Source organism: Xenopus laevis, chromosome 1L (genome assembly GCF_017654675.1).
Source record: "Xenopus laevis strain J_2021 chromosome 1L, Xenopus_laevis_v10.1, whole genome shotgun sequence".
In the NCBI taxonomy this organism is placed as follows: Eukaryota; Metazoa; Chordata; class Amphibia; order Anura; family Pipidae; genus Xenopus; species Xenopus laevis.
In genome coordinates this window covers 191,833,997-191,847,954 of record NC_054371.1, presented here as the reverse complement: position 1 = coordinate 191,847,954, position 13,958 = coordinate 191,833,997, and the positions used below count along the sequence as shown (strand labels likewise).

General features: G+C 37.9%; 1 protein-coding gene across 1 annotated transcript in view; it reads right to left on the bottom strand.

Moving 5' to 3' along the window:
• The window catches only part of lix1.L (limb and CNS expressed 1 L homeolog), an 89,982-nt gene extending 81,637 nt beyond the window's left edge, over window positions 1-8,345 (bottom strand). The window contains exon 1 of the mRNA XM_018264522.2: window positions 7,966-8,345. Within this exon, the coding sequence (XP_018120011.1) occupies window positions 7,966-8,047 (82 nt within the window). The 5' untranslated portion in view covers window positions 8,048-8,345. The remainder of the gene's footprint in view (window positions 1-7,965) is intronic.
• Between the last annotated feature and the right edge of the window lie 5,613 nt (window positions 8,346-13,958).

Genomic DNA, 13,958 nt, shown 5'->3' with positions numbered 1-13,958 from the left:
TAAGGATTAAAATACTGATTTTCCCTTCCTGGGTATGTAGAAATGTATTCAGTTGGGGGGGGGGGGTTGCAGGTGGAACTGTACACTGAGAATAATAGTTACATGGGGGTTATCCCATGGTTACCCAAACTACATTGCTATTTCAGAACTAGCAGATTTGTGGAAAGATATAGTTACATTTTTAATTTACACGCTCAGGATCAGTGTCTCATTGGAATCCCTTTGAGACAGCATGGAAGTAACCCAAGTGGAAAACAAGTATTATCTATAATTCACCCCCTGCTTCTTTCCTACAAGTCTTATACATATCCTAAATGGCTTCAGACATTGGAGAAGAGATCACACAGGAAAATTATTTGGAACAGAACTCCTACAGCTTCCAGAAATGTGGCCGCAAGAGAACTTCAAGTTCAAGGAGATGTAAACCCCAAAATACAATTTTTAAATTTAATTCAAAGCCACTTTCTAATATATTTAAATGAAATAATGTTCAGTGGTTGTAAAGTTATTTGCAAATTGTTTTGCAGTTTAAAAGTAATACTCTATTTGTCTGTTCCATTCTGCATTCCTGATACAATGCAACGGGTCTGCTCTGTTTCAGCAAAGACTCCCATAAATGTGTATGTTCCTTGAGAGGGATCTGGTTGACAACTGAAGTCCCATCTGGCCCATTTCTTGGGTTAAAGAGAGCTTTTATTATATAGTGCGTAAAAAGCTACTGGCAGCATGTATAACATATTATCAATAATAGGCATACTGTATTAAATACCCTGTATGCACTAGTACTTTATTCAATTCACTGTATGTACTAGTACAAAATGTTAAAATAAAGAGCATAGTCTTGGAAGATGCCTTATGGAGCAAATGTATTAGTTGGCAGACATATGGATTACCATCATAGATAATGCCTCTCTACATGCTATGGACTAGTGGTTCTCCATAGAAAGACAGAAAGAGAGAAAGAGGAAAAAAAAGTAAAGAGAAAATTGGAAATGAAAGGATGGAAACGGAAGGGAAGGTTGACATAGGTCAAACAAAGATGTGGGACTATCTACATTCTAGTCATGGACATGCTGCATTCTAACAGCTATTGGTGGACAATACCTTGCATGCTTCTTCAGCTTTAGCTCGCTTCTTCTACGCTGTTTCTACAGTTAAAATAAACAGGGCAGAGCAAGGGGCAGGCAAATACTGCTTTTAATTGCAGTTACATTTACAGATAACTTTAAAATCTTTATAAATGGTGCTTAGTCAGTTATAACCAATGCTTAGTGATGTCATTTCTGTCGCATGACTCACTGAAACCTGTGCATTATAATACATAAAGTACCAGTATCAGGATACAGGTATGGGAACTGTTATCCAGAATGCTCGGGCCTGGAGTTTTCCAGATAACCGATCTTTCCGTAATTTGGATCTTCATACCTTAAGTCTCCTAGAAAATCATGTAAACATTAAATAAATCCAATAGGCTGGTTTTGTCTCCAATAAGGAATAATTATATCTCAGTTGGGATCAAGTACACACTACTGTTTTATTATTACAGAGAAATAATAAATCTTTTTTTAACATTCGGATTATTTGGATAAACTGGGCTCAATGGCCTTTCTGAAATTCTGAGCTTTCTGGATAACAGGTTTCCAGATAACAGATCTCTAGATAATGGATCCTATACGTGTATTAGAAGTCCCCAGAGTTATAATATCCCTATTTTTTACAATACAGGGGCACATTTATCACTATATATACATAACTCTATAACGTATGTCGCCTCCCATTGTTTGCAAATGACACACAGGAACAATTTGACTCCCACCTGACTCCAAAACCTTCTAGGGCTACTGTCACAAAGAGTTAAAAAGGCTAGAAATGTTAGCATCAAAAACCTGCTGCTTAACAGGTAGGTTAATCCAGACAATACATTCATGCAGCACTGCCTGCAAAGCCTGTTCCACATTTATACTACTTTTCCACTGAAAATCAAAAGCAGATGGACATTCACCTCTTTTAGAACAACAAGACAGAGAACAAGCCTTTGAAGAGTCTATTCAGCATATGTATGAAATACTTTCAATTTAGTTTATAGCCCAAGTTTCCCTTGTTGTCCAGTCTTTCAATTTATTTAGTGAGGTGAGTGTTTTTAATGATGCTATTTCAGCCTCTAAACTCTTGCCCCTAGATTTAATAGGGCAATCATTCTGCGTCTGTATTATTTGTGTTGCTTTTCAAACAGCAATCTGTGCACAGACGTGTGCCTAGACTCATCACATACTGTAGTAATAGCTATAAACGTGTATGTTCCTTGAGAGGGATCTGGTTGACAACTGAAGTCCCATCTGGCCCATTTCTTGGGTTAAAGAGAGCTTTTATTATATTGTGCGTAAAAAGCTACTGGCAGCATGTATAACATATTGTCAATAATAGGCATACTGTATTAAATACCCTGTATGCACTAGTACTTTATTAAATTCACTGAATGTACTAGTACAAAATGTTAAAATAAAGAGCATAGTCTTGGAAGGTGCCTTATGGAGCAAATGCATTAGTTGGCAGACACTATGGATTACCATCATAGATAATGCCTCTCTCTGAACTAGTGGTTCTCCATAGACATAGAAAGACAGAAAGATAATATTGGAAATAAAAGGATGGAAAGGGAAGGGAAGGTTGACATAGGTCATACAAAGATGTGGCACTATCTGCATTCTAGTCATGGACATGCTGCATTCTAACAGCTATTGGTGGACATGGGAGGATCTACAAGTAAGACCTCAGAAGTAGCATGATTTGCTCTGTGTGATTGTCAGATATACCTTAAATGAATGGTATGTTACTGTTAGTATAGTCACTATCTTATCTTTATTTTATCTTAAAATGTACAAATAAAGTCTTGCCATGCTATGAGGCATCTTAAAGGCGCTGTTCAGTGGGGCAGCTCAGGGCAAGAGTGTGTTTTTATGGGCTTTGCTGCTCAGTATAAGGAACAGGGCCTAGAAAATAATAAGCTACAGTATATACACAGAATTCCATTTTCTTAAAACCATCATACTCCATAAACCTTACCCACTTAGTGACTATGTCATTGGCTAACTGATCCATTAACATAACTTCTTTTAAGACATGTAGCTGTTATGGCAAAAAAAATTCGAGTTCCATAGAATATAAAGTCTCCAAAGCAGCCAGCCAATCTAGAATGTTTTATTTTTCTACCAGAATACTATAGGATCAGGTTTGTAAGATACAAATATTCCCATTTTTTTCAGTGTTACCCATCATCAGCCATCACATTCCCTAAAAAAGGTTCCCCGTGCAATCGTATGTTCACGTGTCTACCATGATGTTCAGGGGGGCACTGATAGAGGAGGGCCGGAGTGGGGGGGAAGTGGGGGGGAAGCAGTGGAGGGGAGAGCTGGAGAGGGGAAGTGGCAGAGGGAAGGGCTGGAGAGGCGAAGGAAAGCGGCAGAGGAGAGGGAAGACCAGCAGAAAGAAGCGACTATGAACTTGGAGTAGGCAGAAAAGGGACAGCACCCCCCTATTGTTGTGCCCTAGGCAGGTGCCTCTTCTGCCTACCCCTAGTTCCAGCCCTGCTATGCACCACCTAGTGATAGGTATGGGAATACAAATAAGACTAAAAATCTACATCTCGCAATGCAATATTGTTCCTTAAACTTCTCTTAAGAAGTGCTTGAAGGTGTCATAATCTTTTGGCGCAAACATTACTTTTTCATTAAGAAGTTTTATACTATAAACTATAAAATTCGCAAACTGTCTTCCACTGTCGGAAGTGGTCGCTATCTGGGCTCGCAAAAGCTATATAAAATTCACGCAAAGCAAAATTTGTTCTCGCAAAGGCATAACTTTTTGCATTGCGAATAGTTTTTCTGTTAGCGACTTTTATGGGTTTTACACAGTTTGTATAGTGAATAAAGTACCCCCTATTGTAATATGTAAGGATATTATAAGTTACCAAGGAGTTCTATGACCATATACCTTTTATACAGTTTATGGAACTCCAAGGTGACTTCTAATATCCTCATATTTTCCAACAAGGGGTACTTTAGTTATGATAATATACACGTTTCAGTGAGTCATATGACAAAAATGAGTACTCACCGCTTATAACTGATGACATCACTAGTCATCGTTTAAAAGGATATAATTTACAGGATATTCATGGCTTTTGTGTATATAAATATATTGAAATGGTCCAACATCTTGCATTTTGATATATCTAGTGTTAAAGAAGTACAATAGAATTTGACATAGCCACATCACTTCTAAATATGTCTCTATGCTACCTTTAATTTACATTTTATCTAGTATAAAAAAGTCAACTATCCGCTATGACATGCATTGCAGCACAACCTCTAAGCCAAACCATTACATGCAATACAGAATGACAGCAGTGACATTCTAATTGAAGGGGTTCACTATAGAAGATGTCCATCTATCACTCAGATCCATTACCTGTGGCTGTCTTCATGTTGCTAAATAAGAATTCCTAATTCCATTAAAGGGGCAGTTCACCTTCAAATTATCTTTACAGTTGGTCTTTATTATTTATATTTTATATTTTTTAATTATTTGCCTTTTTTCTTTCTAGCTTTCAAATGGGTGTCGCTGACTCCCTTCTAAAAAGAACAAATGCTCTATAAGGGAGCTAGCATTCTTCGTAAATCGAAGCGCCGCGAGTGCAATGGCGCTGGCGTTATCTCATTATAGCAGTCAAAAGGCAGGGGGAAGGCAGTTCAGGGAGATTGTTGCCCCACAGAAGAGGCAATTAGTCACCTGGCGACTAAATCTCATCTTTCTAGTCCGGCCCTCTCCTATTCATATTCCAGTCATTGAAATCAATGCATGGTTTCTACGGTAATTTGGACCCTAGGAACCATATTGCAGAAATTCCTAATGGGAGAAATGTTGAATAAAAAGCTACATAATAGTGATGGTAGAATTTATTCTCCAGGTGCAAATTCGTGGCGAATTCCCGCGATTCGCCGCCGCTGAATAAATTCGCAAAACTGGAGCAAAAATTCGTCGGCGTCCAAAAAAAATGTGCGCTGACATAAAAGAAAAAAAAAACGATGACGCCGTTTCGCGAAACACCACAGATTCGCCCATCACTACTAAATAACTTAAAAATCACAAATAATAAAAAATAAAAACTAATTACAAATTGTCTCATGATATCACTCTCTACATCAGGAGTCCCAACCCTTTTTCACTCACGAGCAACATTTAAATGTAAAAAAGGTTGGAGAGCAACACAAGCATGCAAAAAGTTCCTTGGGTGCCAAATATTCATAGCATTCATAGCATCAGCCTACAGGAGGCTTGGTTTGGTTTGGCAGTACATCTGTTTTTTATGCAACTAAACTTGCATCCAAACCTGGAATTTGAAAATAAGCACCTGCTTTAAAGCCACTGGGTGCAACATCCAAGGGGTTGGTGAGCAATTGGTTGCTCTACATCATCCTCAGGTGAACAAACCATTTAAAACAACCTGCCATGGGATGCTCACAACTGTAATTCAGCAATAGCTGAAGATCCACCAACACCAGTCTTTTATTTGCAGTAGAAATGAGCACTGGTGACAATCTTCTATTGCTGTCAGAAAGCTCAGGTGAGAAGTGGCACCATAAATTACCAAAAACAATGAAAAGATATTCTGCAGTGGAATAACTGGAAACATTTCCTGGAAAGTTGTCTTATTATCTGGAAGAATTCCTCCTTAACTTCAAACAAATTCAGGTAGCACACACCTTGTTCTGGGTGCACCTCCCCCAGTGTCCTTCCACACTTAGAAATACTTGTAGAAATCCAAGATGGGCAGCACTCCAACATTTTATTAAAAAGCCTTTATTTTCAGTAGCAGGGCAACATTCACAGCAACGTTTCTAGCCTTATCAAGTTTCAAGCGTCACGGCATTGGGCAAATAATTTTATGGCAAAATTATAAATGGCATGCAAAGACAATGTTATGATAGATGTAAAAAGTGTAACTGCTGGTGTCAGTATCTCTTTAAACTGCTAACCTATAGCAGCCAAACAGCACTCGGCTTTTACAGAGTATTTATAATGGTGAAGGACACATCTGACTAGTTTCTGTGGGTCATTGCCCCTTTGCCTTATGTAAACATCCTTGAACAACAGTATTACTTTGGGCCATAGCCCATGACAGAGGGGCCTATAATAGCAGAGAGATGGAATATATACTGCTATAGCCTATGCATTCTCCTATATCAGGAGCACTTAGTAATAGAACATTTTGAGGCTAGAATGTTTGAAGATGTGTCGACATTAAAGTATCATTATTGACTTTTCACAGTGATGGTTAAAAAAACACAAATAACTGCATGTCTGTTCTGTACGGTCTTGTGCAGATAATGCCAAAGGAAGTAGTTACGGATAGCAATGTTTGGTGAAAAAAAAATGTATAATAAAAGGTTATAATTGCATTAGAACTGTCAGCGTACAGGTATCCAGATAGCTCCAAATTACAGAAAGGTTGTCTCGATTTTATCCAAATAATCCAAATTTTTAAAAATAATTTCCTCTGTAATAATAAAAACAGTACCTTGTACTTGATCCCAACTAAGATATAATTAATCCTTATTGGGTTTATGTTTACATGATTTTCTAGTAGACATGATATGAAGAACACAATTAAAGAGAGATTTGTTATCCGGAAACCCCATGTCTCAAGCATATTGGATAACAAATCACATGCCTTTACTTAAGGTGGCCATAGACACAAAGATCCGCTAGTTTGGCAACATCGCGGATCTTTCCCCGATATGCCATTAACAGGCATGGCTATATCGGGGGTAATCTGATCGTTTGGCCATGTGGCCAGATTACGATGTGCCGTGGGCTCCGGCGGGATCGGTCGGGTAAAAATCAAACCTGACCGATCGACCAAACGACCGATCTCCGCCGGACGAAAGATGTCGGCACAAGCCACACACGATCCGAAAATCATACGAATCCTCGATTCGTACGATAGGATCTGTGTGTCTATGGCCACCTTAAGAATAACAATCAGATCTCTGGCTGCTAACATACATCTAAACTAGCCATAATTAGGAGAGAATATAATAACCCCCCATTAACACTGTAAATAAGTCACTGGCTGTATCATTTATTCCTATAACCCAACTTATAATACAGTGGGCAAATGGGACACTTGCAATTCAGACATAGTTACAGCTACCGTCAGTGCCGTATGATCAATAAAATCCTAGTATACAGAGAGCACATCTGCTAGTTTACATGCTGCAAAGTAATAAAAGATGAAACTGAAACACATTTAAACACATTCTTTCTAGCTATTCAAAGGAAACTGATATTCAGGACACAAGTATTAAAGTTGACAATAGAAACACGTGTTTATTATATAGAATAGAGCCTTAAATTGTTGACTAATACTTGTGCTGTTTAACAAGCTGTCCTGCAAATCTATAACCAAAACAAGAAATATGACAGTTTGTAGGTTGGCAATAAAGCAGCAGTGGGACAAATAGGCACCATTGTTTATAGGTCACAGAATCAATCTTTCAGTCCTGTGATGTTAATGTGCCACAACTAAAGGTATCTTCCAGCAGCAGTGAGATGTAATTGACAGGGGGTGCCTGATAGGGGTGAGACACGCTGCATTATCAACTTTAGGAATGTGTCTGAATTCCCAGAAATATTCTTATAACAATGCTCCCTCTGTTTTCTTTCTGACACATACTGGTATTTCTGCAGATACATAAAACATGCCAGAGAGAGAAAACTACATCTCATTTCTGTGACTTTCAGCACCGTTCCCATTTACAGCTGCTTCCAAAAGTAACTCGTTTCTCCAGCATGATTACTCAGACCATGCCGGAATGAATGTTATATACAGTAGCCTTAAAGCACTGCACACAGCTGCTGTACCAGATTCCTCATGCACTCTAACAAGTCACTTGTAATACTTACAGTCCTTGAATATTATGGTTGGGTCACTGTGGGGCAGCACCTGAGTCACTAGCAGCTGCAGAGAGTCCAAAGTCCTGTCCATTTTTGTTCTGAGTCCTTCAAGTTGCCTGCACAAACTGTCCTCATGCCTGACTTACTCCACTTCTCTGCCGAATTGGTACAGCTCATTGATGCAGTGGATTGCTAAGAAATCTCTTTTAACATCTGCCAATCAGACATAGGCCAGAATGTAAAGACCCTTAGGGGGTCCTCCTCCCTGGCTTGCTTATCTTTGTTGTAGGCTGAGCTAATTAGCTGTAAGACTGGCTGACAGATTCATTCCCAGTGCTTCCTTCTGTTCAACACACCCACCTACAGGCCAGCTAGAGTAGCTTGTCATGTGAAAAACATTCCCCTATTCATCTGCACTCTCTCCAAGGCTCTCGCTTTGCTTTTTCAAAGGGGACGATTTGAGCTGATGCTTTCTTTAGAGAGGAAGTGCTAAAATACTGAAAATGCTGCAGTGGAGCTGTTATCACAAGTTCTGTTTGTTGCAGAATAAAAGCTTCTTAAGATTAGCATAAAATTAGAAACAGTAGAATTCATTCTTGATTCATTATCTTACCCAGTTAATTCTTAATTAGGAGGCATTGCAGTGCCAGTGTCAAAGAGTAAAGCCACAGCTCTTATCAGCAGGCGTCTCTCTTAAATAACTGATGTCAAAATAGATCTATTTAGTGTATTTAAAAAAGAAGCAGTGAAATTTTATAATTACAGAAAGCAAATAGTGTATCACTGTTACATATTTATATAGCAGTTGACATCTCAAGCAAGTTTAAACTTTTGTACAATTAAATCCTATTTCATAGAGGAGTTTCTGACACCACTGCTTCCCCTGATGCTTTTCTGTGCTCCGACCAAAGCAAGGCAGGCTGCATTTGTAATGTTGAAAATACTCCATCAAAGCAGTGTACTAAGACTATACATATCAGTCGCCTTTTATTTTTACATATGCTAAAAATGTATCCTAAGAGGTAATGGTCCCCTTATTTATGTGTCAGGAAACATAAACAGGATGGTAGATGGCTTCTATAGGAAACCCTAAGTAGCAGGTTGAGATTTGTTGTGTTTGATCAAACTGAAAAAGTGAAACACCCTTTAAGATGGCCATACATGGGCAGAAATAAGTTCCGATTCAGGCTCTTTAGATAGACTCTGCTGATTATCTGCCTGTATTGTATATATAGGGCTCTACGACAGGCCCACATAACCGATATCTGCCCGAAAATCAGCCAGATGTTTATCAGCCAGTTTAGATTTTCCCACTGACTCAAATTCCGCATCTGCTTGTTGAAGTGGTCCTTGATCCAGCTTCTGGCATTGCAACAATAACAATACTATTGTTGGCCCAATGGCCTTAGATTTCACACTTGGGTGCATTTCTTTTTATCCTATGGTTTTGTGATGCTGACAGCCAACTGATTAGGCAAAGCACCGGCACTGATAAGAGCACCGGCCCGGGGTTTCAGGTAAGTCAATACAATCACTTGGGGATGCCTAACATTTGGCAACCCCAAGTGCAGGATGACTTTCCTTCTCCTTTAAGTTTATGCAGGCATGTTATAGAATTCTTAGTCTCTTATTCAAATCAATGCATGGTTGCTAGGGTTATTTGGACCCTAGCAACCAGATTTCTAAAGTTGCGAACTGGAGAGCTGCTGAATAAAAAGCCAAATATCTCAGAAACCACAAATAAAAAATCAAAACCAAATGAAAATTGTCTCATAATATCACTCTCATATCATACTAAAAGTTAACTCAAATGCGAACAACCCCTTTAACTCTGTAGATCTGAGCTGGACATCTGAAAATTTCGATTTGAGTTTTTTACACCATAAGCCTTGAAAATGGGAACTTGACATTGCAAAGTCATTGATACATTAAACAGACACTCAATTAGCTTTATTAGGCACAAATCTACCACTGTGACCTTTAATTTATGTATCCCTTAGAGATGGTACTAGTTTTAATTAAGTGAGTTATAATAAGTGACAAAGCCAAAACATCTAGAAAGAACAGAGGAATCACTTCCATGAAGTATCTCTGCCTCTGTATTTAGGACTCTATACGGACTATGTGGGCTGTTGTCTCACGTTATTTTGAATTCTATTTAATTAACAAAATACTTGTGTGTAACTCTATCCTTTGCCACCAGCAGAGAGAAATGACAAAGCTGATGCTGTCTTCTGTTCATGCTGCGTTGTGTTTTTTAGTAAAGAAGAATGTATATCCTTTGAAAATAATCTTCAGCATTAGGACTCTGTACCTCGGAGTCATTAAACGGATAAATACTAGCCATCTAGTCTAGATGAAATGCAGAGCATATTTCCTGGTGTCAATGACAACAATCTAAACCAGATTATTATTAAATTTAAGACATTCATTGCATCTGGCTCCTGAGAAAAAAAAACAAAAAAAAGAACCTAGACCCCACAATGTTAGTTTAAACTTGAGCCGAAGCCAACTAAATTATACAAGTTTATGCAAAAAGTGAAATCATTTCATAGAAAATGTACATTTTTCTGAGCCAAAATATGTCTCTGCTTGGTGAAAAATTAATGGGTGTTTTGTTCTGTTTGAAATGGCAAATGCTTGATATTAAAAAGAAAAAAAACCTTCAGTGCATTCAGCTTTGTGTAAAGGGCACTTTAAACTCACCTTGACTCCTCACGGATCTATCTATCTATCTATCTATACCGTATCAATCTATCTATACAGTATCTATCGATCCATCTATCCATCTATCTATACAGTATCTAGCAATCAATCTATCCATCCATCTATACAGTATATATTTAAATATCATCTATCGATCTATACAGTATACTGTATATCATCTATCGATCATCTATCTATCTATGCAGTATCTATCATCTATCTAGTGATCGATCTATCATCTATCTATACAGTATCTATCCATCCATCTATCCATCTATCCAGTATCTATTTATCCTGGATAGAGAACTGGCTAAAAGATAGACTACAAAGAGTGGTGGTAAATGGAACATTTTCTAATTGGACCAGTGTTGTTAGTGGAGTACCGCAGGGCTCTGTACTAGGTCCCTTGCTTTTCAACTTGTTTATTAATGACCTGGAGGTGGGCATTGAAAGTACTGTTTCTATTTTTGCAGATGATACTAAATTGTGCAGAACTATAGGTTCCATGCAGGATGCTGCCACTTTGCAAAGTGATCTGTCTAAACTGGAAAACTGGGCAGCAAACTGGAAAATGAGGTTCAATGTTGATAAATGCAAGGTTATGCACTTTGGCAAAAATAATATAAATGCAAGTTATACACTAAATGGCAATGTGTTGGGAGTTTCCTTAAATGAAAAGGATCTAGGGGTCTTTGTAGATAACACGTTGTCTAATTCTGGGCAGTGTCATTCTGTGGCTACTAAAGCAAATAAAGTTCTGTCTTGCATAAAAAAGGGCATTAACTCAAGAAATGAAAACATAATTATGCCTCTTTATAGGTCCCTGGTAAGGCCTCATCTGGAGTATGCAGTTCAGTTTTGGACTCCAGTCCTTAAGAGGGATATAAATGAGCTGGAGAGAGTGCAGAGACTAAGTGCAACTAAATTGGTTAGAGGGACGGAAGACTTAAATTATGAGGGTAGACTGTCAAAGTTGGGGTTGTTTTCTCTGGAAAAAAGGCGCTTGCGAGGGGACATGATTACACTTTACAAGTACATTAGAGGACATTATAGACAAATGGCAGGGGACCTTTTACCCATAAAGTGGATCACCGTACCAGAGACCTCCCCTTTAGACTAGAAGAAAAGAACTTTCATTTGAAGCAACGTAGAGGGTTCTTCACAGTCAGGACAGTGAGGTTGTGGAATGCACTGCCGGGTGATGTTGTGATGGCTGATTCAGTTAATGCCTTTAAGAATGGCTTGGATGATTTTTTGGACAGACATAATATTAAAGGCTATTGTGATACTAAACTCTATAGTTAATAAAGGTATGGGTATATAGAATTTTAATTAAAAGTAGGGAGGGGTGTGTGTATGGATGCTGGGTTTTCATTTGGAGGGGTTGAACTTGATGGACTTTGTCTTTTTTCAACCCAATTTAACTATGTAACTAACTATGTAACTATCATCTAACTATCTATCAATCTATCCATCCATCTATACAGTATCTACCCATCTATATATCTATACAGCATCTATCATCTATCTATACAGTATCTATCATCTATCTATACAGTATCTATCATCTATCAATCTATACAGTATCTATTTATCCATCATCTATCTATACAGTATAATCTATCACATGACTTGGGGCAGCTGGGAAATTGACAATATGTCTAGCCCCATGTCAGATTTCAAAATTGAATATAAAAAAATCTGTTTTCTCTTTTGAGAAACGGATTTCAGTGCAGAATTCTGCTGGAGCAGCACTATTAACCGATTCATTTTTTAAAAGTGTTTTTTCCCCATGATAGTATCCCTTTAAGTTAACTTTTAATATGTTATAGAATTATGTATTTCTATCAACTTTGCAAATGGTCTTCATTATTTATAGTTTTTAATTATTTGCCTTCCTCTTCTACATCTTTCCAACTTTTAAATGGGAGTCACTAACCCCAGCAGCTAAAAAAAAAACTATTGTTCTGTGAGTTTACAATATATATAATTTTTTTTAAAGGAAAGTTTATTGTTTTAAACATGTAAATAAAAAAACAACAACCCATTTTGTATGGAATACAAGTTGACATAGGGTATGTAACAATTAAAGCCATGGGGTCACTGTTTACTCCAGGCTGGATCAGGAAATAGCATAGCTGCCTTGTGAGGGGGTGTGTGTAGTCTACCCTATTTCAGGCTTCCTCAGCAAGTGCTGAAACTGGATCAGTGTCACACCACAGCCCCCAGACTTTGTCAAATTTCGTGGGTGACCCGCTAATTTCATATGTCAGTTTAAAAAGCGGGACAGCATTGTTCACCCACTGCATCCAAACTCTGAGGGAAGGTGGAGAGTTACCCATCCACTGCATTGCCACTGTTTTCTTAGTAAGGTACATGAACTTATTACCCATGAGAAATCCTACAATTGTATTCCATATCTTTCTATTAAGACCATCTTCTATTCCAGTCTCTCATTCAAACCACTGCCTGGTTGCTACGGTAAACAAGACCCTAGCAACCAGATAGCTTCTGAAATTCCAAACTGGAGAGCTGCTGAACAAAATACTAAATAACTTATAACCGCAAATAACAGAAAATGAAAACCAATTGCAAACTCTCTAAGAATATCAGTGTCTATGTTATACTAAAGGTACATATAATGGTGAACAACCCCTTTAAGAATGTGGATTTTCACATTGTGATCCATCAGTGAAATTTACATACCAACATGTAGCAAAATGCACTATGCTTGATCTGTAGGCTAATCTATTGTCCTTTCTGCAAATCTGCACATGGCCATCTTCTGATTTACAGGTGGGCTATCAGAAGAGATAAGAGGCTTATGCCACAACGACACTTAAAAGCACATAAATCAAAGGTTGAATTTCGAATTTATGTAAAAACTCCCATGAACTCGAAATTCAACCAATCGAAATTCATTAAATACAATCAAATTTGTTCAACTTGGGAGAATAGGATCAACCCAAAAAAACTTGAATGTCAGGAAGGCTGCAAACAACTCCAAATTGATCCCAGGACATCTCCCGTTGACTTAAACAGCAATTTGGCAGGATTTTGGTGGCGAATTCGAGTTCTTAAAGGCCAGAGTATGATAAATCTCGAAAATCTTTAATTTTTTTTTAAAAAAACTTGAATTGAATTTGAATAATTTCCTAGTCGAATTTGACAGTTTTGGGCATAAAAAATTCGACCCTTGATAAATCTCCCCCTTTGTGTCAGCTAACCCCTACCCCTGTATTTCCTTTAAACATTTACAACAAAAGGAAAAGTCAATTTGTGCAGTGTACTAAATT